The sequence below is a fragment of the Heliconius melpomene genome, chromosome 21 (genome assembly GCF_056956725.1).
Source record: "Heliconius melpomene rosina isolate 202511_hmr_F chromosome 21, ASM5695672v1, whole genome shotgun sequence".
Lineage (NCBI taxonomy): Eukaryota > Metazoa > Arthropoda > Insecta > Lepidoptera > Nymphalidae > Heliconius > Heliconius melpomene.
In genome coordinates, this window is record NC_140409.1 from 583232 (window position 1) to 610138 (window position 26907).

General features: G+C 36.4%; 3 protein-coding genes across 3 annotated transcripts; all 3 read right to left on the bottom strand.

Annotated features, from left to right (window-relative positions):
- Positions 1 to 219: 219 nt before the first annotated feature.
- Positions 220 to 1641, bottom strand: LOC146526738 (uncharacterized). The gene has a single exon (XM_085206252.1). It carries the CDS (start codon positions 1637 to 1639, stop codon positions 335 to 337), a length of 1305 nt encoding a protein of 434 aa, XP_085062378.1. The 5' UTR covers positions 1640 to 1641; the 3' UTR covers positions 220 to 334.
- A 14225-nt stretch (positions 1642 to 15866) lies between these two features.
- LOC146526739 (uncharacterized) lies at positions 15867 to 18920 on the bottom strand. The gene has a single exon (XM_085205673.1). The coding sequence runs from the start codon at positions 17992 to 17994 to the stop codon at positions 16744 to 16746; it is 1251 nt and encodes a 416-aa protein (XP_085061799.1). The 5' UTR covers positions 17995 to 18920; the 3' UTR covers positions 15867 to 16743.
- A 4935-nt stretch (positions 18921 to 23855) lies between these two features.
- On the bottom strand, positions 23856 to 24967 carry LOC146526740 (uncharacterized). The gene has a single exon (XM_085205674.1). It carries the CDS (start codon positions 24941 to 24943, stop codon positions 24182 to 24184), a length of 762 nt encoding a protein of 253 aa, XP_085061800.1. The 5' UTR covers positions 24944 to 24967; the 3' UTR covers positions 23856 to 24181.
- Between the last annotated feature and the right edge of the window lie 1940 nt (positions 24968 to 26907).

Below are 26907 nucleotides of genomic sequence, written 5' to 3' on the forward strand. Positions count from 1 at the left end.
AAGCGCAGAGATAATAGACTTCAGCTCAAGGAAAAGGGAAGAGGAAGGATGAGGGATATAAGCGGAAAGAAAGGAGATATTAAAAACCCTCACAGCAACAGCATTAATCTGCTGATTGTGAGGTGGAAGAGGAATACGGGAATAGGAAGAGGAGTGCCGGATAAGAATAGCACTACCTCCATACCCGTCACTCCTGTCCTCCCGCAAACAAGAGAAACCTGGCACCCTAAAATGGGAATCAGGCAACAACCATGTCTCCGAGAGGGCAACAATGACAGGCTGATACAGTGAAATAATATTCAGTAATTCATGCTTTTTAGGCCGAATACTATTACTATTCCACTGGAGGAATTTCAATGGATCCATTATTAATGATTTTATTATAGATTTTAGTAAGGTTCTGGGCAACGTGGGACGGTAAAGGAAATTCATCAGAGGAAGAGATTATGCTCACAAGGGTCTCTGTTAGAACGACTAACAGGTCCTTTCTTGTCATTGCTGAATTATCAACACTCTGATTAAGAGCACAACCATTAGGGAGGGAAGAGGGACAATTACCAGTTATTGCCTGGTGAGCTGGCCTATCATATCCCTTTGCTAAAGGAGCACGGGGACGGGGAAATTGGAACACAGTCTTACGATAAGATTTGTTAGGACCGACTGGAACACTGGAATGTGGTAACAGGGATTTATTCTTGGGAATTGGTTGGTATGAGGGGATAGGATGGGAGAACACTTCTTTTGCCATATCAGCATAAGAGCGTTGGGAAGAAGGGAAACGTGATGACGCCTCCATGTAGGATATGCACTCCTGTGACATTAAAAGTTTGATTGACTGTTGTCTTAAAAACTCGGGGCAATCTTTGTCATTGGCAAAATGCTTGCTACCACAATACATACAGTTAGACTCCTCCTTGGTTATGTCACATGTATCACCAGTATGCGACTGGGAACACCTGTAACATCTAGGCTTAGACCTACACTGTGCTTTAACATGGCCAAACCGACAACAATTTAAACATTGAATGGTAGGAAACTTGTAGGGTTCTACAGGGAGGGAAGAGTGATAGGAAAAGACCCTATCAGGCAACATCTGTCCACGGAACGTAACTACAACCGACTGTGTCGGAATCCATGTAGTTACCCCCTCACTTACATTCTTCCTATTTAATCTCCTGGCTTTCAATACCTGACCACACCCAGAGGGAAATACCAAGGACTCGACAAGTTCATCTAATGAGAAGTCAACGGGAACATCTCTTACTATACCCATTCTAGTGATGTTAAAGGTTGGAATAACAGCAACATATTTACATAGACTCAATAATGGGTTAGTCAAAAATAAATTCGCTGCAGTAGCATTTGAGAACTCAACGCTAATCTTATTGCGACCAATGTTTTTAATACCACCATCAATGATGTCGTTAATTTTATTCTTGTGTAGAAACTGGCCAAACCTGATAGCTCTAATAGATGTACCAGCTGCCGGGTCAGGAATTTCCCTCGCCACATACACAATGAAAGGGCCTTTATCGGATTCAAGGTATGACTTAGCATTTTCGGAAAGGGAGGGGTGAGTGTAAATATTTTGGATTGAAGGAGTTGCAGTGGATGGATCGATTATGGTTTTTTTAACCATATCAACATCAGGATGAGAATCTACACTTTGCCTTTTTCTACTTACCTGAGATTCTATACCACCAGGATCAGGGGGATCAGGCGGGGGGTCTGGATCCATTTTAAATTCTAACCTACAATTTCAAATATATATAATAACACCAATCTAGCAAATAACAACACAAACACTTACTAAAACCAAACACCTTGTTAATATGGAACCTCTAAAAACTTAAACTTTTCCACTTAAAACAATGAACAACACTAAATTAAATACAATCCTCACTGACACGTGTGTCAACCAAAACAAACGTTAGCGAAGTCCCACTTTGAAATCGTATATTTAATTAGACGAAGTCAACTGACGTTTCCTGTGTTGTCAGTTTTTGATGAAATAAAAATGAGTGTTGCGACTACGTGAATGATTGAAAAAACTCCTGAATGAATGAAATTGCCTCGATTGTCTAGTAATAGTGTGTCGAACTGCCGATGTGTCAGATTCGGGGTTCGCATTTTAGTCGTGCTTTGTACATACCAACGAGTTTTCAACGAGTACCGTAAACTTACAACATCAAGAACAATATATATTTTTTGTAAATGAGGAAAAGTAATTTCTATTTACCCCGGAAAGAGGGGTCATAGGTCACGAGGGGAGGGGTAAATAGAGAAAATATGCTAGTGTTGACAAAATAAACTAGGCAGTTTCGTGATTAATGAATATTATATATGTAATTAAAACAGTACTTATTTAAAAATCCAATGAACAATGTATAATTTGACATTGATTTTTTTTTTATGACTATATTATTTTTATTCATTTAAAAAAGATAAGAGTAAGTTATAATGGATGCAATGCTAATTTGTCCATAAAATCAATAATACAATGAAATACTTAGCTTAGCAAAAATAAAAAAATACTCTAAATTAACAATAATTCAAAAATAAAATAAAATAATAAAATAAAAGCATTTGGTAAATAATCTTAGGCAATCATACAATCTTAAAAATAAATGAGTATCTGATGAGATTTGAAGAGATGAACACTATTAATTACTTATTTGTATTTTTGATTTTCATATTTTTTTGTGAGCAAATGCGCGAACGCAGGAGGTGCCATCTATTGTATTCAAGATGTCCGCTGGAAAATCTCGAAGCAATAAAAGAGAATGTGTTCCAGAGATACAACAGAGACAAATATTTGAAAATGTAGAAACCCCCATGGATGTTGTAGATTTCAGTAGGAAGAGTGTTTCCTTGAGACCCTGTATAAGAGGAAGCACAGTACCTTGTACTGTTGAACAAGTATATGAACCTATAGATAAACGAGTGACTCCGTGTAGAGTTATAGTTCAAAAATTAAATATAAATAATAAAAAAAAACCAAGTTTCAATAAAAAAAGTCAGGTTTGCTAAAACTGTAATCTGTAATACACCTAGAAGAAGTTTAAGGCTAAAAGAGAAAGGGCAAAAGGAAAAAAAGACTTGGAAAACGTATCCCTGGAGGAGCCTATCTATTTAAAAACAAAGAATTAGACATTAACAAATCAACTACCAAAAATATCAAAGGTCCAAAGAAGAAAATTGTCTGCAATTAATGATTGAATTAGAATTTAATTTAAAAAAAAATTAGAATTAAATATATATATAATTACATTAATACTATAGAGCGTTAAACAAGCGATGAGTCCCCTTGCTTTTTTGCAATGCCCGTTAGTTGAATAAAATTGGGCCATAACTGTTGAAAATCTGAGACATATACCTACACCCTATTGTAGGTTATAACACAGCCGTGTTCGGTGAAGCTCAGAATCCACTACTGTATTGGTATATATGATACCAAGCAATAGAACAGTATTACATGCATGTAGATACTTGTTAAACAAGAGGATCAAATGACTCACCCGTTGTCCATTTTCTACCTTTGAATTTCACAAAAACAAGTTCTCTGATGAGGATGAACATCTTTGCTGGAGGCCTTCCCAGGAGTAGGCCCGATATAGAAATCCGGTTCACGATGTGAAGAAATTCCACCTCCAACACTACACTTATCACAGCACTTTCCCTTTTAAACAATGTTACTCTGATGGGAAATAACGACGCTATGAGGTAAGAAGCGTAGTGTCGCCTTTTATACGTTCCGGCGCCCTACCACCTGAGACCACGTGACTTCCGGCGAATCGCTGATTGGTCAAAGACAGCAACCGGAAGTGGAAATCATTGGAGCTGTGCATCGTCACATCCCAAATAATACTTACTTTTTGATTAAAAATAATATATTCTTAAACGTTCTTTCGTACTGTAAAGTATTCCGAAGACATTATAACAATTTAAGATAAAAATAAAAAAAAAATTAAAAATTTCATGAAAAACTAAAAAACCTTCAGAGTTAATGTGATAATTGAGATTGTAAAAAACTTATAATTTTTCAAAGTTTGGTTTTATTTTTGATACTGCTAGTCTCAGATCATCTTCTGGATCAAATCGAGCTCTGTATTTAGTTTTTATACATACTAATTTTGAAAAGCTTGATTCGCATGAGTATGTAGAAGGAAATTGGATTAATCTATTTAATGCCTTTAGCTTTAGGTCAATGTATTTTTCTTCTATTGAAGTCCAGAACTCTTGATAAGATGTAGATTTAAAACATTTTATTAGATAAAATTTCAATAATTTTTCTTTTTCAATAAAAGAGGTATCAGAGTGTATAATATCAAAAGAAAACGGATCAATTATCCATCCTAATTCATTTTCTGGAAAATTGTTAAATCTTTTCGAAAAATTTTCCACTAATTTTTGCAAATGATTAATAATATTATTTTTCATCGGGATAAAATCTTCTTTATTTTCGAAAATATATTCTAAAAAGCAGTAAAACATATTTGTGTTATTTTTTTTCCAACTCCTTTTGCCAAAATGTTAGTTTTTTTGTGAAAGCATCTATTTTACTGCTTGCGTCAAAAAAAGTTATATTTTCTACTTGTAAACTTGTATTCAAATCATTAAGTTTTTCAGAAATATCAATTAAATAACAAAGCTTACAAATCCAGTTCTTGTTTATGAATAGATCCGACAGAAAATGTTTTTTACTCAATAAAAATATATAAACTTCATTTCTCAATTCAAACATTCGTCTCAAAATTTTCCCACGAGAAAGCCATCTAACTTCTATATGAAGCAATAAAGTTTTATATGCAACACCCATCTCATTGCAGAGTATTGTAAAGGGACGACTATTTAACCTATTACTTTTGATATAATTTATTGCAATTATTACTTATTGTAAAGTTTTACTTAACTCCCCATCGATATCTTTCGATACAAGAGCTTGACTATGTAAAATGCAGTAAATGAATTCTATGTGAAGTGCAAAATGCTTTATTAATCCTTTTTTTTTTTTTTTCGAACATGTGGATAATGCTGTTAGCCCTATTGGCTTTTACAGCGACACCGGTTGGGTAGGGAAGAGGGTACTCTGTCCCTGAAGAAATGCAAGCACTAAGTGGCTGCCTGTGAGGAAGTCGACGACTGTAAGGGCGCCCCCTGCGGGACTCGAACCTCGGCTTGCGGCCGTCGAGCGGACTGGGATTTCACCTATGCTAAGCAAACCAGCCGCGACATGAAGTCGCGACTGGGGACAAATTAGACTACTCTAAGGGAGCTAACGGTCCCTAACCGCTGGGCCCGACCGCGCCGAGACGCGATCGAGCCGTTGAATAAGCTGGACTTCGTCGTCGATTCCGTCGACGACGGTGTTTGTGTCGTGTGTGAGTAGTGTGTTTCCTATCTACATACGGGGCATTCGCTATGGTAATGGCGTCATCGGAGTCTAAAAGGACGCTGCGCGGGCGTCTACGTCTAGGGAGTGCGTTAGGGATGTAACCACACGCATTAACGATGAGGGGATTCGCGTGCGAGCCTGCGCGCTCAAAGTAGCGCTTCGCTAAACGTTTGCAATGCTCGTAAATCGATTCCAGTTCAAAGTCTCTATGTAGGTCGACGTTACGCACGAACCAGGGACAACCTGATGCGATACGTAAGAATTTATTTTGTACCTTTTGCATGGGATCTAGCTTAGTGTGCGCGAACGCTACACAAGCATAAGAGAGGACGGGTCTTATACAAGTTTTGTATAGTGTCAGCTTATTTCTAAGTGACATTTTACTACGCTTGTTTATGAGATAGTATAATCTATTAAGAATGAATTTAGCTTTGTTGCAAGCTTTCGTGACGTGGGGTTTGAAGGAGAGTTTAGAGTCTAATGTGACACCTAGATATTTGACCTCTTTTTCCCAGGGAATGGCTTTATCTAATAGATAGATGGTAGAGATTTGCTCTGAACGAGCGCGAGGGAAGAGTATCGCTTTACTCTTCTCTGGATTAACCTCGATTCTCCATTGGCGGAACCACACACCAAGTACGCGGGCCGCTTTCTGAAGTCGATCGGCTATTATGCGTGTGTTACGCGAAGAGGTGTATAGGGCGGTATCATCGGCGTACATAGCCAAGTGTACATCCCTGGTACGAGGTATGTCTCTTGTGTACAGCGCGTATAACATAGGAGAGATGGTTGAACCCTGGGGGACGCCTGCGCGGAGGAGGCGGAGGGAGGAGAGAGTTCCTTCTACTTTATAGCGGAAGTATCTATTTGACAGAAAATCCTGCAGGATGCGCACGAGACAGTCTGGCAAGCCAGAGCGCCGCAGCTTGAAAATTAAGCCGTTATGCCAGACCTTGTCAAAGGCTTTCGCTACGTCGAGAAAAATGGCGGCAGTATGTCTGCGGTAGGAAATTTTTACTTTATATTGGGCTATGTGCTCTACCACGCGATGGACTTGGTGGATGGCGGAATGTTTCTTTCTGAAACCGAATTGCTCTTTAATGAGCAGAGATTTGGCCTCTACCACCTCGGAGAGTCTAATGAGAATGATTCTCTCATAAATTTTTCCTAAGCAGCTGAGAAGGCTGATAGGTCTATAGCTAGAGGGCATATTCCGCGGCTTGTTAGGTTTCGGTATACCTATGACAATGGCTTCCTTCCACTCGTCGGGGAAGGTGCACGACATGAGAAGGGAATTAAAAATAATGACCAATAGAGATAAGAACTGAGCCGGAAGGGACTTAATAATAATAATAATAATAATACTTTATTGCACTAAAATAAACAAAGAATCAGTAGAGTAACAATAATTACAGAAAGACAATACAAAGTGCAATGGCGGCCTTATCACTAAAAGCGATTTCTTACAGGCAACCATTTGAAAGGACTTATTACATAAAAGACAGCGAAAAGGTGCAAAAAGTAATAATAAATATGATACTATTAAATATAAATACGTTATTTATCATATAAACATACATACACTGATAAATACACAACATACATACATACATACATACAAACAACTATATACATACATGCATACATACAAATACATAAATATATACATACATACTTAGATACACCAAATATACGTATATATACGTAACAAATAAAGATACAAATAAATAAAAGGATTAAGCAAAAATGTCAATTCAGGTATTTACTTTGAGATAGTGCTGCTTAAGACGCCGCTTAAATATCCCAACCGATTGGGACCGTCTCACTTCCACTGGCAGCTCATTCCAAAGTTTTACTGTCATCACAGTAAAGGAATCGCCATAGCATTTCGTGCGGCACATAGGTATTTCAAGGAAGTTGTTATTACGGGAACGGAGGGGTTGGGAGTGTTGGGTGTCCGACCCTAGAAACTTGAAACGTTCCTTGAGGTACGGTGGAGTGATAGGATGGTAAAGGGCGGTATAAAGGAGTGTGAGGGAATGTAAATAGCGCCTATGTTTTATTGACAACCACTTAAGTTGACTACGGTACTGTGACACATGGTCGTGTTTTCTTAATCCAAAGATAAATCTTATTATAAGGTTTTGAAGGCGCTCAAGCTTACCAAGCAGTTGCTGAGACACATCTAAATAACATGAATCGGCATAATCTAGTATAGGTAGAAGGAGAGTATGGGCTAAAGATATTTTAGTTTTTAAAGGTAAGAGATTCTTCCATCTTCTCAATCTACCTATGGCACAAAAAATCTTGCGGCTGAGCTCGGAGACATGAGGCGACCAGGAAAATGTACTGTCCATCCTGATTCCCAAATTCTTAACACTCGCACTAACCTCTAAGCAAACATTGTCAAACATAATTGGAGGGAGAGGAGAAAGTGCTTTAGATAATTGCTTAGAGTTACCAAACACGCATACCTGAGACTTATTTGGATTAATTGAAAGCCCAAACGATTTACTCCAGGTGCTGATTATTTGTAAGTCAGAATTAATTTTAGTTACTGCGCTAGAGATATCATTTATGGCGGCGGTCGTGTAAATTTGTAAATCATCAGCATATAGGTGGTGAAATGACGTTATGTGTGGAGCGAGAGTGTTAATAAATATGGAAAAAAGTAAGGGGGACAGTACACTACCCTGCGGCACACCAGCGCTGATATGGCACACTGACGAAAGTTTTCCTTCAAGTTTAATGCTCTGTTTGCGGCTGTGAAGGTAAGAAGAAAACCATTCAGTAGCTTTGGAGGAGACATTAATGAATTTTAATATTGATAATAGTAAATCGTAGTCAACTGTGTTGAAGGCGTTAGAAAAATCTAACAAAACGAGTACAGTCACTCGCTGGTTGTCAATACCGTATCTAATATCTTCACAGACTTTATTAAGTGCTGTGACTGTGCTATGCCCAGGACGGAAACCAGACTGGAAAGGAGTTAGGGTATTGTTTTTGTGCAGGAATTGATACACTTGTTCATGTACAATGCGCTCAAAAACCTTCGAAAGGAAAGGGAGTATAGAAATAGGACGATAGTTTGCGAAAGTTGTTGGATTGGATATTTTAGGAACAGGTATAACAAGTGCATGTCGCCAAGCATCAGGAAAGTCACTAGAGGAAAGAGAGAAATTAAAGATATGACATAAGGTAGGAAGAATAAAGTTGAGCGTTAGTAGGATCATACGTCGGCTTATGTTATCGGATCCAGTAGCATCAGACTTAATAGATAGCACATGCTTACGTACTTCAGCTGCAGAGATAGGAGAGAAGAGGAAGGAATTAGTCGAAGAACTAGAACGTAATGATAGTGAGTGAAGGGTTTTCATTTTAGTTTTGTTATCCATCAAATTGACGGTGGTAAAGAATCGGTTCAGCGAGTCTAAATCCGTACAGTGATTTAAGGTAGCTGTGTTATTAGTACGCCGTCCACCTATTCCCATCACGTTCAGAAATTTCCAAGTTTTTGCAGGATTGCTGTTGTTAATTGACGACTGGATATAATTACGTCGGGCATCTCTGCAACTCTTGTTACATCCGTTCCGCAGTGTTTTGTACCTTTGCAGATTAGCGTCAGTAGGGTCTTTCTTATATTTAGACTTCGCAGAATTACGTTTGGCCATGAGCACCTTGATATCCTGAGTTAACCAAGGGGCAGGGAGATGTTTTATTTTTACTGGCCTTAGCGGTGCGTGAGTATCGAAAAGCTCAATCAAAAGGGAATTAAAAATATTTACCTTATCGTTAACATTATCAGAACTAAATATGCAATCCCAATTAATACGACTCAGATCGCTCATGAACTTCTCACTATTTATATTATTAAAACATCTGCGCATCACCACCGTCGGCTTTAGCTTAGGCGGACGTATTTTATACGATAGATAAACGAGGTCGTGATAAGAGAATGCTTCCGCTGACATTTGTCCAAAAGTTGCAAGACGTTCAGTTGATGAGACGATCATAAGATCTAACAGAGATGGGGTACAACCAGGAAATAAGTGGGTAGGGTTCGTGGGAAGAATGTTTAAGTTGGAACTGTTAATGATATTTTTTAACCGACCTGCACGTGAGTCATCCTTGAGTAAGCAAGTGTTAAAATCACCCATAATGATAGAGTGGTCCGCTCCAGGAACATATCTATCTAAAAGATCCTCAAGTGAGTCAAAGTAATTGATGTGTAAGCTGGGACTATAAAAAACACCAAGCAGAACTTTAAGAGTTCCAAAGAGGACTTCTATCAAGATATGCTCCGAAGAATTTGAGTATTCAGACGGTGACTTATGTAGTAATGAGAAGGGGATGTGACTACGCAGATAAATCGCTACTCCACCTCCGCCTTTTTCAGTCCGGTCATTACGTATGAGGTGAAAACCAGGCAGAGCATATGCAGTGGATGGCAAACTCGGCTTAAGGAATGTTTCTGAGATAAGGATAGCGTGAACATTTTTTAAGCTGAATGAGTCGAGCATGTCTGGGTAATGGGCTGGAACACTTTGTGCATTGATGTGGACAACATTAAAATTTTTTGGGAAATTATTAAATTTGGTTTCTAGGAGGGAGCTGAGAGGATCAGAAATGCTATGGAGACTGCAATCGGATTCTGTAGAATCGCACTGGTGAAGTTTGTCGCTATTTATACTATCACTACTAACATTGTCATTAGTATGCATAACTACGCCAAACAAAAAGAAAAGACAATAAAATAAAATAATAATAAATTAATGTATAAATATATGTATGTACAAAATCTATATATATAAAAGGACTTGTCCTCACTGACTGAGGTAAGACGCGCGCACAGCCGTAACCGCTGATGGTAAAAACGTGGAATTTGGACAGATATTTACTTTCTTAATCTGGACATCCACTAAGAAGGGATTTTGAAAAATTTTAACCCTAAAGGGGTGAAATAGGGGTTCAAAGTTTGTATGGAAAAAAATTTAAATAGGCACCGATTTTTATAAAATTTTAAATTTAGATTTTTAAAAGTATTTAATTGAACACGTGTTTCATAGTTTTCTAGAATTCTCCCCCTAAGGGTGTAAATAAGGGGTTGAAAGTTTGTATAGGTTTTTTTTAAATCGTCACCAATTATTATAAAATTTGAAATTCAGACTCTTAAACGTATATAATTAAACACATGTTTCATGGTTTTCTAGAATTCACCCCCTAAGGGTGCAAATAGGGGGTTGAAAGTTTGCATGGAAAAATCTTTAAATCCCCACCGATTTTTATAAAATTTGAAATTTAGACTCTTAAAAATATTTCATTGAACACATGTTTCATGGGTTATTAGAATTCACCCTTAAATACGCAAGCGAAGCTGCGCGCGTCCGCTAGTAAGATATAGTTTTAAGTTAATATAATAATACAATCAATAAGAATACTAATAATAATATAAATAATAATATTCGTAAAATAAGATAAATAAAATATATATATACAAAATAAGCTTTTCAGATACAGCTATAAATATATATATATATACAGTAATATGTTAACAGATATAACAATTGTAATAAGTTAGTTTAGACTTCATTCACCTGCTGGCAGTGTTTTACATTATAAATAATAAACAAAATAATATAAAAAAAAAAAACAAAATAAATAAATAAACGATTAACGTGTAACGAAATAGTTAAACTTTCTAATAGTGGATTTACTTTTTTAAAAATAAAAAAACTAATTAAAATTAAAACTATTTATTACGTCCGATCGATTTGGAGATCAAGACAACAATTAATTCAAGTTAAAAAATATTTGTATTGCTAAAGTTATAATGTATTGCGAAATTTTAAAGGTGCTTATAACAATACTGAGAATACCCCGGTGGTCTCGCTGAGCCAGCGGAATACTCTCGCTTAACCTAATATTGAGGGTTTGGGTGAGTGCATAACTCCTCCCTCCCCAAGTGCGAAATTATCGGGTTGTTCATTTTTAATAACTTTCCGATGATTTCGCGAACAATTTATATGTAAGATTTTACAACGAAAAACATAAAGTAAAAATGAGAGTATACATAAAAGAAATAAAAATATAAAGATGTAAATTAAAATTTCACTGACTCTAGGATGTCTCTCACTATTAATGATTTCACTATCGCTGAAAACACTTTGCTTTAGTATCGCTGACATATATTTTACTTCATCCAAATTGATTCCTCTCATATTGAGTACGCGTGTACTGGATAATACAGGGGCTCTAGCCATAGGCAGCTGTGGCAAAACTAAATCTTGCTTGGTTCCCACGGGATCACTCTCTATGAGGTTGACATGACTACGAATCTTTATATTCTTTACCTCAACATTACATGGTTCGTCTAAGGTCATAACATAAGTCCCAATAATAGAATACTTATTGACATCCCCATTACAGGTTTGAGTTAGGGTGTTTCTAAATTTTGAAAATAGTATCCAACTTGTAGATGTGATTCTTTGGACCCTTATATTCTCTATGTCAATCTCTCTTTGTTCACATTGTGTTAAGTTATCTTCGAATTTTAAGAGCTGCTCGATACAAGTTATCTCAGGATAAAGAGTTTGATGATCTTCGTTACACAAGAATTGTTCTCCAGCAGCAAGTGACCGGCATGGTTTTAGGATCGGTAAGTATTTCGTACCCTTTGCCAAGAGGTAGGGATATTTAGGGATAATGGAAAATGTTTTATTTTCTGATTTACGAAAAATAGGTAAGGAATATAATTTATAATAATTATAAGTAATGTTATCCGTAATTGGAATCTCCATTATAAACGTAATCTGGTTTTGCTTAATATATGATTTAATATTGATTGTTTCCTCTAGTTTTACCAAATTTTCCGCACTCGGCGTATATACTAAATTTTCAGTTTGAGATATTAAAACTAAATGTTGTAATAGTTCAGTAGAATTAATAATACTTTGATGTAATATGGATATTTTACTGAAAGCTAATGCAGTCTCTATTTCTCCTAACTTAATGAATATAGTACGAAAGTTACTTACGAACAAATTAAGAAGACTTACTATATATGTGGTATACACTAAATGATTATCCTTAGAAACTAACTCTTTGATCATAGATTCAACAATTTTCAAACGCTCATTTAATACAAAAGAATTTTGATTCAAAACTTCAGTAGTATTTATAAAACTATCAAGCATTTTAGATATTAAAGTAAATTTGTTCCTCATTGTAGTTTGATCATTTGCGAGCTGAGAAATGATTTTTTCATATCTTACAGCGTCATTATAGTCTAAATTCCCAGTAATAATTTTAATAAGAGAACCCAATGGATTGAAAAGGCCTCTCTTGAAACGTTTTTGTGGAACTAGCTGTTCATATTTCTGTACGGTGATGTCGCGAATATATTCAACGTGAAATCTTGCAACTTGGAAATCACGTAAGTAAGAAATATTTTTATTAATTAAATTGTTAAATTCATTGTATTTATTTATAACAAAGTTTAAATCATCATATATTTTATTTAAATTTAAAACCTTAATTATAGTCCAGTAATCTGTTTGAAGATACGCCTGACCTTCTTTTACAGGATACACACCTGGATTATTTTCAAGAGATTGCAGATGAAGGGCCAGCACAGATCCCATTATCATCAGTATCAGCAAACACCACCTGCGGAGGGCGTTTTATATTTTTAACGGGAACTTTAGATTTTCTTTGACCAATTTGTATCGGTATAACATTATTTAAATCCTTTCCTATAATTTTGGCCTTATGATATCGCGGTTTATCCTTGCTTTTCCGTTTATTAACGTCTTTTGTAAATATAATTTTTCCTAATGGAAGATCTATTTCATCTTCACCACCTCTACTTTCCTTTACCTTCTGCTTAATTTCAATCATTTTTTCGGCTAAGTGTTTATATAATACTTTTAAACGTTTTGCATGATCTTTAACCAATTGCTGTATGTATTGTTTCTCTAAATCTACCTCAAATAAACTACTTGAATCCGTATGACCAAATACTACTTCGAAAGGGGTTAGACCTGTGACAGAATGGATAGAACTATTATAGGCAATAATGGAATACATCATCACTGATGCTGCATCCGTGCATTTCTCTTCGTATTTCGCGCATCTATAAATTTCATTAATAGTAGAATGTAAACGCTCAATCAATCCCATCGAATTAGAGTTGTTAGGGGAGCCGATATGGATTTCGATTTTATGTAAACTCAAAAATTCTTTCATTAATTCATTATTAAATTCGCTACCAGGATCGGAACTAATCTTTTTAGGGGTACCATAAAATGAAAAATATTTCATAAGTGCACGAACTACTTCCGCGGTTGATCTATTATCTATTGAAATGGCTTGACCCAATTTACTAAATGCATCTATAATAGTCAAATAGTAATTTCCTTCTATCTGAAAAAGATCAATGAATAATTCTTGAAACGGGGCGTCTTGTGTTTGAGTCAACTGTAAAACAGGTTTAAAAGGTTTTCTATCGTATTTCATTTTACAGCATGTTTCACAAGCGTTAATAATGGCTGAAATGGTTTCTTGCATATTGTGCCAAAAATAATTCCTACGTATACTTGCTAGAGTTTCCTTAATACCGCGGTGACATGTTTTACCTTGGTGATGTTTTAATACGATAGCTTTTTGTTCTTTTTCATTTTCTATAAAAATTACTCGCTCTGTACATTCGAATAATAGAACGGTATCCTTCCTAAATAATTCTATGACAATACTAGTAAACTGTTTCCGATGTTCATTATTTTCAAAATAAATGAAATACTTGGTTTTTGGTTTAATATACTCCTTTAAAAATTGTTTAACTAAATCTCTATTATAAGTGGGTAAAAATACTTCTAACACCTTTTGCTTTTCACGTGAAAGATCGCGAACTTGTATATCATTCTTAAACCATGTATATACTAGAATTTGATTAGGCTTTGTGTCTATTGCTTCGTGCAATATTGGTATACCTGACGATTCTATGATATTAGCGGAATGAACTGTGTCTGTTTTGGATGTTTCAGACGGTGACCTAACCGGATAGTCACATGTCCTAGGTGAACTCGGCACTGATAAAGTTTCGGAATCGGAAAGGGTTATAGGTTTTTCCCTAGAACTACATTCTGATATAGACATTGTACTAGAGTCATTGCGTTGCCGTAGCCCTTTCTCTTTCTTATCAAAATTTACTATCATAGAGTCTTTTTCATCGTCTGAATGTGTGGCATTTACTCTAATTCTTGACAAAGCATCCGCATTTAAATTTTGGTTTCCCTTTTTATAAACTATTTCGTAATCGTAGTCCTGAAGTCGAAGGCGCCAACGAGTAAGTTTACTACTTGTATCTTTTTGTGAGTTCAGCCATGATAAAGGCTTATGATCAGTGTATATCATGAATTTCTTACCGTAAAGATATGGCCTAAAATGTTTTATAGCCCAAACAATAGCAAGACATTCGCGTTCTATTGTACTATATCGAGATTCCGTGTCACTTAAGGTACGACTAGCATACGCGATTGGTTTATCGCTACCAATGGGACCCTGGGATAGAACTGCTCCTAACGCGACATTAGAAGCATCAGTAGTCAAAATAAAAGTTTTATCAAAATCAGGATACTGCAAGAGGGGTGCATTTGTTAAAAGTTCCTTACATTTGTTGAATGCATCCATATAATTTTTATCTAAGACAATTTTATTTCGTTTTTTTAAGCAAGACGTTAATGGTTTTGTAACATGAGCAAAATCTTTAATGAACCGCCTATAATATCCAATGAGACCTAAAAACGATTTTATTTCAGTTGTCGTCTTGGGTATTGGGTAATTTAATACGGCAGTAATTTTATCGTCATTTGGTTTAAGACCGTCTTTTGTTATTGTATGTCCAAGGTAAATTACTTCTTTTCGTAGAAATTCCGATTTATCTAGTTGGATTTTTAAATTCGTCTGTCTAAGTCGGTCAAAAATGGTTCTTAATTTTTGAATATGTTCATCTAGGCTAGCTGAAAATATAATGACATCATCTAAATAGACCATACAATGTATTCCCTGTAACCCTCTTAATATACTATCCATAGCCCTTTGGAATGTTGCTGGGGCTGTTTTTAAGCCAAACGGCATTCTAAGGAATTCATAATGGCCATGTTGCGTGCTAAAAGCCGTTTTCTTTATGTCTTGCTCGTCTACCTCTATCTGATGGTAACCGCTTGCCAAATCAAGCGTAGTGAAGTATAAGCTTTTGCCAAGTTTGTCCAGTAGGTCAGTAATATTAGGTAGTGGGTAACGATCGTCAACAGTCACTTCATTAAGACGTCGATAATCGACTACCATACGCCATTTTACTAAACCTGATGCATCACGCTTTTTGGGAACTAAATGAACAGGTGCATTCCACGGGGAATGTGATTCTCTTATTACATTATCTTGGAGTAATTTTTCAACTTGTCTATTCATTTCGTCTGCTTGCGCAGGAGCTTGCCTATATGGTCTTATAAAAATAGGATCTTCACTCTTAGTACGGATTTTATGTTTAACTTCGTTGGTAAAACTTAAGGGTAGTTCATCACAATAAAATATATCCCTATATTCGTGACATAATTCTAGTATTCTAGTACGTTCAGTTTCGTTAGTGTGGTCTAATCTAAGTTTTTTTAAATTTTGTTTCAATATTTCGTCGGTGTCAGTCATTGTTTCGTTATTATTTTTTATGAAGTTACATTCTGAAATATTAATACTCGATGTTTTAAACGCTTTGCTAATAGTCAAAGTCATAGGTCTATCTAAAGTGTTTTGAATTATTGTTGATGCATATCCATTAATACAATTTACTAATGCAGAAGGCATTCGTATACCAGGTGTAAACTCTTTAAATTCAATTACTGCTTCTCCCGTGTGTAAATCAGTAGGGATCTTTACTCGTTGTTCACACCGAGGTTGTAAATGAACGAGATAATTCAAATTATTAATTATAGGAATGTCAGTGGTCTTAGTTCTCAGTAATAAATGTTTGAGGTCAATAATTGCGTCCAATTGTTTAAGTAAATCGTTTCCAATAAGTCCGTCATAGCGTTCATCTACATCATATAAATGAAATTTATGATAATCTGTAGTATTAAAAGTCGGAAATAAGGGAATTTCAATAATTTCTTTGTGTAGGCTAGAAGCATGTGTGCTAATAACTTTAAAAGGTTCATATTTAATAAAATTATGAAAATATTGGTAAGCAATACGGGGGCTAATAAACGAGCGAGTGCTGCCAGTATCAATCATTAATTTTGCATTAATTTCTGGAATAAAAATATGAGGTAATTTAAGATTCGGGTCACAATTTAATTCTATGATTTCTTCTTTTGCGAGGCTTCTGTTTGAAAATTTTCCTCGACTGGTGGAGTTACAATATAATTGTCTATTTCGTCAATAGGTGCATAAGGCACGTCCTCAACATACGGTTCGTAATTCATATAGTCATAAGGATCATAATCGTAGTAATAGTCGTATTCCAAATTTTCATTTTGTAAATCAGTTTCATTTAACCTAAAACCTTGTTGCGCTATTTGAGGTCGCGGGGGTGCCGTTCTCATAGATATGTCAGTTGATTCTAAGCGGTTATTCTGAGGTGGTCTTTGGCCAAACTGTTGTGGTGTCATAGTAGGATTTTGGGGATGCTTATACCCAAATTGCGGATTTTGGGGTGGCCTATACCCGAATTGTGGATTTTGGGGAGGCCTATACCCGAATTGTGGATTTTGGGGAGGCCTATATCCGAATTGTGGATTTTGGGGAGGCCTATACCCGAACGGTTGAGGCTTTAGTAATGTTTGCTGCGGTTTATATTCAAATTTCGGTTGTTGTGTAAATTGAGGTCTAATAGTATGGATTCCAAAATTAAATTTTTGCTGAGGGGTAAGATTATTTTGTGTAAATGACGACCCTGCGACGTTAGGTGTTGGCCTCGGTGCCGTTGAATTATTAAGAATGCGATTACGAAGTTGATATTGTTCATGAAAATTAACCTCCTCTAAAACTATTGATAGAGCTTGTTCTAATGTACTAGGTGATTTAAGTCTCACAATACGCACCATATTTTCTGGTAAATTATAGAGAAAAACATTTAAGGCTGTGTGGTTATAAATAGCAATTTTCGCATTTTTAACTTCTTCATCTGCCGATAAATTTACTTTAGATATTAACAGGGACCGAATATTTTGTATTCTGTTACAAAACTCTAAATAACTTTCCCCTGATTTAATTTTACATGATTCGAGAGAAATTTTTATACATTCTTCGCTACGAGGGTCACCAAAATGTTGTTCCAATAATTCTTTTAACTCAGGCCACGTCTCTATATCCTCACGCTCAGATAACAACGCGGCGGCATCATCTATTAATCTACTAGTTATAGCATGTAAAACATAAATATTCTGCTGCTGATGACCACGAAATTTATTTATAATGTACTCACATTTTCTAAAAAATAAATTTAATATTCTTTTGTCGCCACCGAAAAGAGGAATTAGTCGTAACATTTCATTGGGTATTGGTACTACGCTATTTGACGCTAAAGGAATTTCTCGCGATTGTTCCATTTTGTAGAGTAAAAATTAATAGAGAGCTCTGAAGTTTCAAATCAATTACAATTATTTTTAACTAATTTAACACACACAAAAATATAAAATATATCAAAAACACATATAACAATTATGTATATAAAATAGCACACAGTAAATTAAAAATATAAAAATAGTAGGAAAATAAAACACAATAAAATAATAATTTTTTTTTTTTTTTTTTTTTTTTTTATTTTATTTCATAATACATAAAAACAATTACGATCGATTTTTAGATCATTAATTACTATATATATTTTTCTTTAATTACTCAAATATTTTAATAATATTACTTCTAGACGTTAATTAGTCTATGGAGGTACTTTTCTTAGAACTACAGGTTTAATAGAGTTTTATATTAAAACCAGATACGTTATAATGCGAGACGTTCAATCCCAAAATAACGCCACTTATTTTTATTGTAAATCTCAAATAGAATGTGGGAATATAAGAAAAAAGGAAGGCAAAGAGTTTTACTCACCGACCGATCGCTGATCCCATCTTCTTGTTCAACTTATTTCTTTGGTTCGTGGATAGCCTAAGTCTATTCGCACTGTACTCGCGATTTTTGGGCGAATTTGGACACCCAAATCTACAAGACACGCAGACCTTTGATAGACTATCCTACCGGCTGCGCCAGTTAAACTTTCTAATAGTGGATTTACTTTTTTAAAAATAAAAAAACTAATTAAAATTAAAACTATTTATTACGTCCGATCGATTTGGAGATCAAGACAACAATTAATTCAAGTTAAAAAATATTTGTATTGCTAAAGTTATAATGTATTGCGAAATTTTAAAGGTGCTTATAACAATACTGAGAATACCCCGGTGGTCTCGCTGAGCCAGCGGAATACTCTCGCTTAACCTAATATTGAGGGTTTGGGTGAGTGCATAACTAAATAGGTTTTAGTGAGAACTTTGTTACGCCATCTATGGTCATACAGCCGACAAGTGTCAGCTGTCATTGTGATATTTGTTTACAAAATACAAAGTAATAAGCATTATCAAAACATTGTGGGTACAATAACAATTTATATGAAGAGAGTTATATATGAATATAAAGGTATATAAAAAAAATATAAAAAAGGCTAATAATTATACAAGCAAAGAGGAGAGTACTAAAGATATATGTGAAAAAAACATAAAAAGTTACTTCTTCACGATTCTCTTTGTGCGGGCGACCTGTTTGGCTATAGCTGGATTCTTGACCGTAGCAGGAGCAGGATTGACTTGACCTCGGGCATCAGGATTAGGAGTGATTTTATCAAGCTCGGAGCACGAGACTACGCTATGTCGCTTGCCTTCTGGACCAATGACAATTATAATTCCATCCTTGGTCCAACACTTAGAGATTCCGAAGCGTTGTCGCGCTGCCATGAATGCTTCGTGCCCAGATTTGGTTAAAAATTCGGAGACAGTAATACCAGTGCTTTTAAGAGAGGCCTTTGAGTACCAAATTTGATTCCTCATAGACTGGTCTCTAAGCTTAAGCAAAATGGGCCTAGGATTTCCTGATGAGATTTTCCCCAGGCGCTGGCATCTGCTGACATCATCAATACAGAGATCTGGAACTTTCAGATGTTTGGCTAGGACTTGGATCACCTGCGAAGCAGTGTCTTCTTGTTTATCCTCAGCAACGCCATGCACTAACAAGATTTTTCTTCTGCTACGCATTTCAAAATTATCGTACTGCTTAGTAAGGAGTAGAACTTGATGTTGGAGACCCTCAAGAGCGTTCAACACAAAAGATCTAAATAAATTGAATTGCACTGCTATGCTCGCTGTTGGACTTGCTGTGTTATGTGTTGAGTTCAATTGTTTTTGGAACTCTGCCATTTGGGAATTGAATTGTTGTGTCAAATCTTCCATGGAGTGCTTGATAGATTCCATTATAAACACTTAAAGTTTTATTAAAAAATGATTTTCACCAAGGTCACACAAGGTCAGTAGTTTTGATGTTATTCTTATAAATTCCTGGATATTTTCATAGGATAATCACTGCTGGCAGGTAAGTAAATTTAGTTCATAACTTTAATGTATTAAATTATATGTAGAAATTAGTTTTAAAATAATAAAATTTAGAGAGCTCTACAAACAGCTGTTACTACTTTTGCACCTACCCACCAAAAAAAAGATAGATAGATAGATAGATAAAAATCTTTATTGCACACTTAAAAAGATACAATACAATAACTTCTTAAAACAAAATGCACAAAGGCGGCCTTATCACTACAAGTGATCTCTTCCAGGCAACCGAATTACGGAAGGATATAATTAAAAGTGCGGGCATAATGCGGTGCAAAGTGACGCGAAAAATAACTAAATAAATAAATAAGAAAACAAAGAAATAAAATAAATAATTAAATTATATAATATATACATACACACATACACATATATATATACACTCATACATACACATATATATACATACATACATATACACACAAACATACACAAATTCTTATACATACACTGATTATATACGTAAGATATATAGCAAATAAATAAATAAAGGGAAAATAAATTAGCACACATTAATTACTACTCTCCATGCCAAGATAATAATTTTTGACTCTTTTTTTAAAAATGTTTATAGAGGTAGATTGCCTAATATTTCGTGGTAACGCGTTCCACAATTTTACTGCTTCAACAGTAAACGATTTACTGTAACAGTGGGTACGGCACAATGGTGTTTCTAAAACATTGTCACTTTTCGAGCGGAGGGTGGGCGGAAGGCGGGAATTGGAGCCTAGGAAGGAAAAGCGCTCCTTAAGGTAAATAGGAGTATCAGGATGGAAAAGGATAGAGTAGAGGAGCGTGACAGTGTGAAGATTCCGTCGGTCTTTTACAGAAAGCCACTGAAGCCTAACGCGATGCTGACTGATGTGATCAAACTTCTTTAGTCCAAAAACGAACCTAATAACTAGGTTTTGCAGGCGTTCAAGCGTATTGAGCAACTGCTGTGATAAATCTAGGTAACAAGTGTCAGCATAATCTAATATAGGCAATAAGAGTGAATGTGCCAGTGATATTTTAGTTTGAGTTGGTAACAGATATTTCCATCTCTTGAGCCTACCAATGGTGTAGTATACTTTACGGCTTAGGTCAGAGATATGAGGAGCCCAGGAGAGAGAGCTGTCCACTTTGATACCTAGATTCTTGACAGTACTTCTATATTCCAACTTGCAATTGTCAAAGATAATGGGAGGAAGAGAAGGAAAATGTAATTTAGATAATTGTTTAGGATTACCGAGGATACATACTTGTGACTTTTTGGGGTTTACAGACAGACCAAATGACTTGCTCCAGGTACTGATAGTACGCAGATTAAAATTAATTGCATCGATCGCCTTAACAATGTCATTAACGTCCGTAGTCATGTAAATCTGTAGGTCATCAGCATATAAGTGAAAGGAAAGGGATAGAAGCTTAGTAACGGAGTTGATAAATATGGAAAAAAGGAGAGGAGAGAGCACTCCACCCTGGGGAACACCAGCACTGAGACGACATACAGATGAACGTTTGTCGTTAATATAGATACTCTGTTCGCGTTCATGTAAGTAGGAGTAAAACCATTCAGTAGTCTCAGAGGATACATTAATAGATTGAAGAATTGCTAAGAGGATATCAAAATCAACGGTGTTAAAAGCATTAGAAAAATCCAGAAGAGCAAGAATAGTAACTTGTCGATTATCAATACCCAGCCTAATATCATCATTAACTTTATTCAGAGCAGTTACAGTGCTGTGTCCAGGACGGAATCCGGACTGGAAGGGGGACAGGATTTTGTTTAAAGATAAAAAAGATGAGAGTTGATTATGGACTATACGCTCCAACACTTTAGATAGAAACGGTAGAATTGAGATAGGGCGATAGTCAGTAAAGGATAAAGGATTTGATACTTTGGGAATGGGAATCACTATTGCCTGACGCCAGGCATTGGGAAAAGTATTAGTGGAAAGGGAATGGTTAAAAATATGGCATAGGACTGGAAGTATAGGAATAAGAGATAAGAGGATCATTTTTCGACCAATTTGATCACTACCAGTGGCATCGGATTTAATGGCCAGCACATGCTTCTTCACGTCCTCAGTGGAAACATTAGAGAAATAAAAGGATGATGGACAAGAGATAGCGGAAAGAGAATTGATAGTGTCAGTTTTAACATTCTGCTTTAATATATTAACATTTGTAAAGTGTTTGTTCATTTCGTCCAGATTTATTTTTTCACTTATCTTAACAGCTTTCCGTGAACGTCCAATGCCCATTGCATCTAAGAACTTCCAGACTTTAGCAGGGCTGGTATTTACTACATTAGAATAAATGAATTTACGTTGAGCATCTCTGCAAGTCTTACTGCATCGGTTCCGTAGTGTTTTGAACTTAATTAGGTTTTCTTCAGTTGGATTTCTTTTGTATTTAGACTTAGCAGAGTTTCTCTTAGCCATGAGCTTCTTAATATCGTCTGTGAGCCATGGAGCGGGAAGATGTTTAAGTTTAACAGGTCTAAGTGGAGCAAATTCATCAAACAGTTCAATTAAAAGAGAGTTAAATATATTAACCTTGTCATTGGTACTTGGAGCATTATACACACTATCCCAATGTATCTGGTCCAAGCTTTTCATAAAACCTTCATTATTAAAATTTTTAAAGCTTCTACGCATAATAACCGTAGGTTTAATTTTTGGCGTGCGAATTTTATATGTTAAATATATGAGGTCATGGTAGGAAAACGCTTCTGCACACAGTTGACCAAAAGTGGCGACACGTTCATGAGAGGAGACAATCATTAAATCCAGTTGTGAGGGATTGGTATTTGGGAAAAAATGGGTAGCATTTGTGGGTAGGAGGTTAAGGTTTGCACTATTAATGATATTTGTAAGTCTTTTAGCTCGCGAGTCATTTTTAATAATACACGTATTAAAATCACCCATAATAATTGTATGATCTACATTCGGGACAAACTTGTCTATCAAATTTTCGAAGGTATCAAAGTAATTAATGTGGAGAGATGGACAGTAAAACACTCCTAGTAAAAGCTTTAAAGTACCGAAAATAAGTTCAATAAAAATATGTTCAGAAGTATTTGAGTAGAGTGTAGGAGATTTATCAAGAATAGAAAAAGGTATGTGGCTACGTAGATAGATTGCTACTCCACCACCGCCTTTTCCTGTACGATCATTTCGGATTAAATGGAAACCAGGTAGTGCATAGGATGTAGATGGTAAACATGGTTTAAGGAAAGTTTCCGAGACTAAGACAGCATGAACGTTCTTAACGTCAAAGGAAGCTAAAAGGTCGGGATAGTGTGCGGGAATGCTCTGTGCGTTAATGTGAACAACGTTGAATTGTTTGTTAGAGTTAAGAAATGTCGTGCCCAATATAGTATTCAGTGGAGGGGAAGTGTTGTGAAAACTGTCATCAGATGACAAAGATGTACTTTGGCAAAATATATCATTATCCGAGGTGTCACTGTTGGAATTATTGTTGTTAAACATTGTGTAGTAAATATAATATAATAGTACTATGTTTAAGTAAAAGAGATGAAAATGTAGAAATATTTAAAAAATAAAATAAAATATGTGAATATATATGCAAAATAATAATGATAGCAGTAATGAGAGCTATATAATGTGTATAATATATGTAAGTAAGAACAAAATAAAAAGATAAACTAAATAAATAGATAAAAGTAGTTATATAATATAAATATATTATTATAAATTTACCAAAATAATAATAAAATAATAAGCTTGCAACACACGCCTGCCAGCATTCACTTTTACAGAAAAAAAAAACAATAAATAGCATCTACATACAAAGAGAAAAAAAATAAAAAAAAATAAAATAAAACACGATAACAAGTAAAATACAACTAAGTTCATAAACTAGGAGTTATCGTGAACAGAAACGTTTAAGACAGCAACATAGACTATCTGTGACCATTGACAGATTAGATGTCAATACGTCTATCCAAATGTCAACAACATGAAGTAAACATTACAATATTAAATATTAAGTTTGTAAGATAGTGGGTAATTTATATTTTTTTAACATATTAATGATTTTATAGGATACTAGCTCATAAGTCATTAGGTATAGTGGTAAAAATATTGTATCAACAGTAATTGAACAAAGTAATAGATTAAAAGGAGGTTGTTTACTTCTTCGAGTTTACGATCCTCTTCATTCGGGGAGCCTGAGTGACTGGCTTTGTCCTAGAATCACTAGCACTTGAGCTCGCCAAAGGTGCTTGCAGAGTTTGAACCCCAGCCACGTCGTGGATATTGTCTAGCTCACTGCATGTGGAAATAGTATGACGCTTCCCATCTGGCCCTATAACAATGACATAGCCTTCCTTTGTCCAACACTTGTTTATGCCAAAACGTTTTCGGGCTGTCATAAAAGTCTCATGCCTGGATTTGGTGAGGAATTCCGATAAAGTAATGCCTGTGTTTTTTAAATTAGTTTTGGCATACCATACTTGATTTCGCATAGACAATTCTCGAAATTTCACGAGTATGGGTCTTGGCTTATCCGATGTTACAACCATGCTACCCAGACGCTGACATCTGCTAATGTCACCCAGCTTTAGATCAGGCATCTTTAAGTGATTAGACAGGACCTTCACCGCAATAGCACAGTCAGCTGAATTTTTCTCTTCAGGCACACCATGCATCAGCAATATCTTCCTTCTGGTCCTCAAGTCAAGAAGGTCGTACTGTTTTGACAGAATATTTACCTGGAGCTGAAGACCCTCCAGTGCACCCAACACGAAAGACCGGAATGCACTGAATTGAGCGGCGATATGGGAAGTGGGGCTTGTGGCAGGAATAGCAGAACTCAAATTTTGCTGAAATTCAGCCATTTGCGTGTTGAAGTGTTGTGACAATTCTTGTATTGACTGCTTAATAGCTTCCATGTTGATTCAGTTTAGAATTCAAAACACCAGTGATTATGGGAACTGTATAAAAGTTTTAGTGTAGATATTATTGCACGAATAACTGCTGGCAGGTTAGTGACTATTAATACATCACTTGTAAATAAAACCTTTCACTTATACTTTGCTTAAACTATTTTTAAAAGAGATTTATTTGGGAGCAACTTAAGAAAAACGTGTTTATTTTTTGGCACCTACCCTCGAAAAAAAAACGAAAAAAAAAGTTTTGACTTAAGTGTTCTATTAGACAATTTATCGGGCCCCGGGGCCTTCCTATCTTTGAGATTTTTGATGATGTCTTTGACCTCGTCTTCCGAGGTCGGGCGGAGCGATTCCCCTTGCGGGGGCGTCAGCGCCCATTCTGCGACCGCGGAATCCACGCGCGCAATGTGGCTCGGGTCGCAGGGCTGACTACTCGGAGTACATTGAGCCTCTAAACTGTCAGCGAGACATTCCGCTTTTTCGGTGTCATCGGCGGCAACTGATAAATCTGGCCTAATGAGAGGAGGCATAGTCGAGAGACAATCGACTCAAAAAACACGCGACAGCGCCCAGAATGCCTGGTGCGATGGAGCGAGCCCCTCAAGCTTTTTATCCCACGACTCCCCGCGCAGAAGTTCGAACTCGAATCGAACTCTCCTCTTTAATCTATTAAATTCCCTACGATTATCGTCAGTCGGGTATGCGTCGTGTCGTCTCATTGCTTTATTTCTGCGTCTAATCAATCGTCGGAGCTTTTCTGAGATTTCAAACCTACCTTCGGGTAGTTTTGGTACCTATTTCGAGCAGCTCTGGATTGTGTTTTGAATATATTCGGTAAATTTATTCGCCGCGTCTATTGCTAACTCCGCGGAGTCGGCGATGCCAGGTATTAATTCCTTTAAAAGGGATTCATTCGAACGGAGGAGCTTTCCAAATTTCCTCCAGTCGATTACTGTTTTAGTGGGTGGGCCTGAGGGGCGCACCTCGCCTAATTTGAGAATGACAGGACGGTGGTCCGAATCGAGGTCGGGAATTGTTTCTATTGAATGTTGACATAAAGCCTACATTCGATAGAATCGCTATGTCGAGAACCTCGCCTGTGCCGTGGGCACTAAGGCGGGTGGGTGAAGGCGGGCCAATAACGAAAGCATTATATTTACTAGTGAATTCAAGGAGTCTCCTACCATCGGTATGAGTCATCGACGAATTCCAATTTTTATGTTTACAATTGAGATCCCCGATCAGAAGGACCGAGTCACCCATACTAAGTAGCGATAAAATGTCGCTTTCTAATAGTTGCCTATTTCCCGAACGATAAACGGAGGCAATAATCAATGGCTGATGGCCTGTGAGGAATACCTGGCACACCGACGCCTCGGCGGCTTCAAGAGACGGAGGGTCGAGCGGTATACAGTGTAAATTCTTTTTGTAATAAATCATAGTGCCGCCGCCTTTGGTGGCCCTATCATTCCTTACAAACCTGTAGTTCGCAATGCTGGGACTGCGAACCCCGGGCTTAAGAAAAGACTCCTGTATACAAAAGATATCTAATTGGTGAGTGTGAGCGAAGGCACTCACTGACTCACGTTGACGTTTGACACCATTAGCGTTAAAAGTCGCTATAGACAGGGCTCTTGGCTTAATACGCGCGAGTTGCGAGTCAGCGGGTAATGGAGTGAATCTATTGATGACCGCCATTGGGAAAGTTATTTAGATATGGAGCCCGCGATGGCTTCCAGGAGATCGATATGCTCGATTATCGCTTGGGCGCGGTCGTCTGGACTATTCGTATTCCTTAATTTATTCGCGAAAATTTTGATTTCGTTGAAGTCAAGAGATCTAACTAAATTTAGCACTAGTGCGAAATCGCTACCATTAGAGAGGGCGGCGCGTGAGGGCGCAGGGGTGGAGTTGGGAGCCCCGACCTTGACGGTCGGCGGCTTGACCGGCAGCGCGGGCTACTA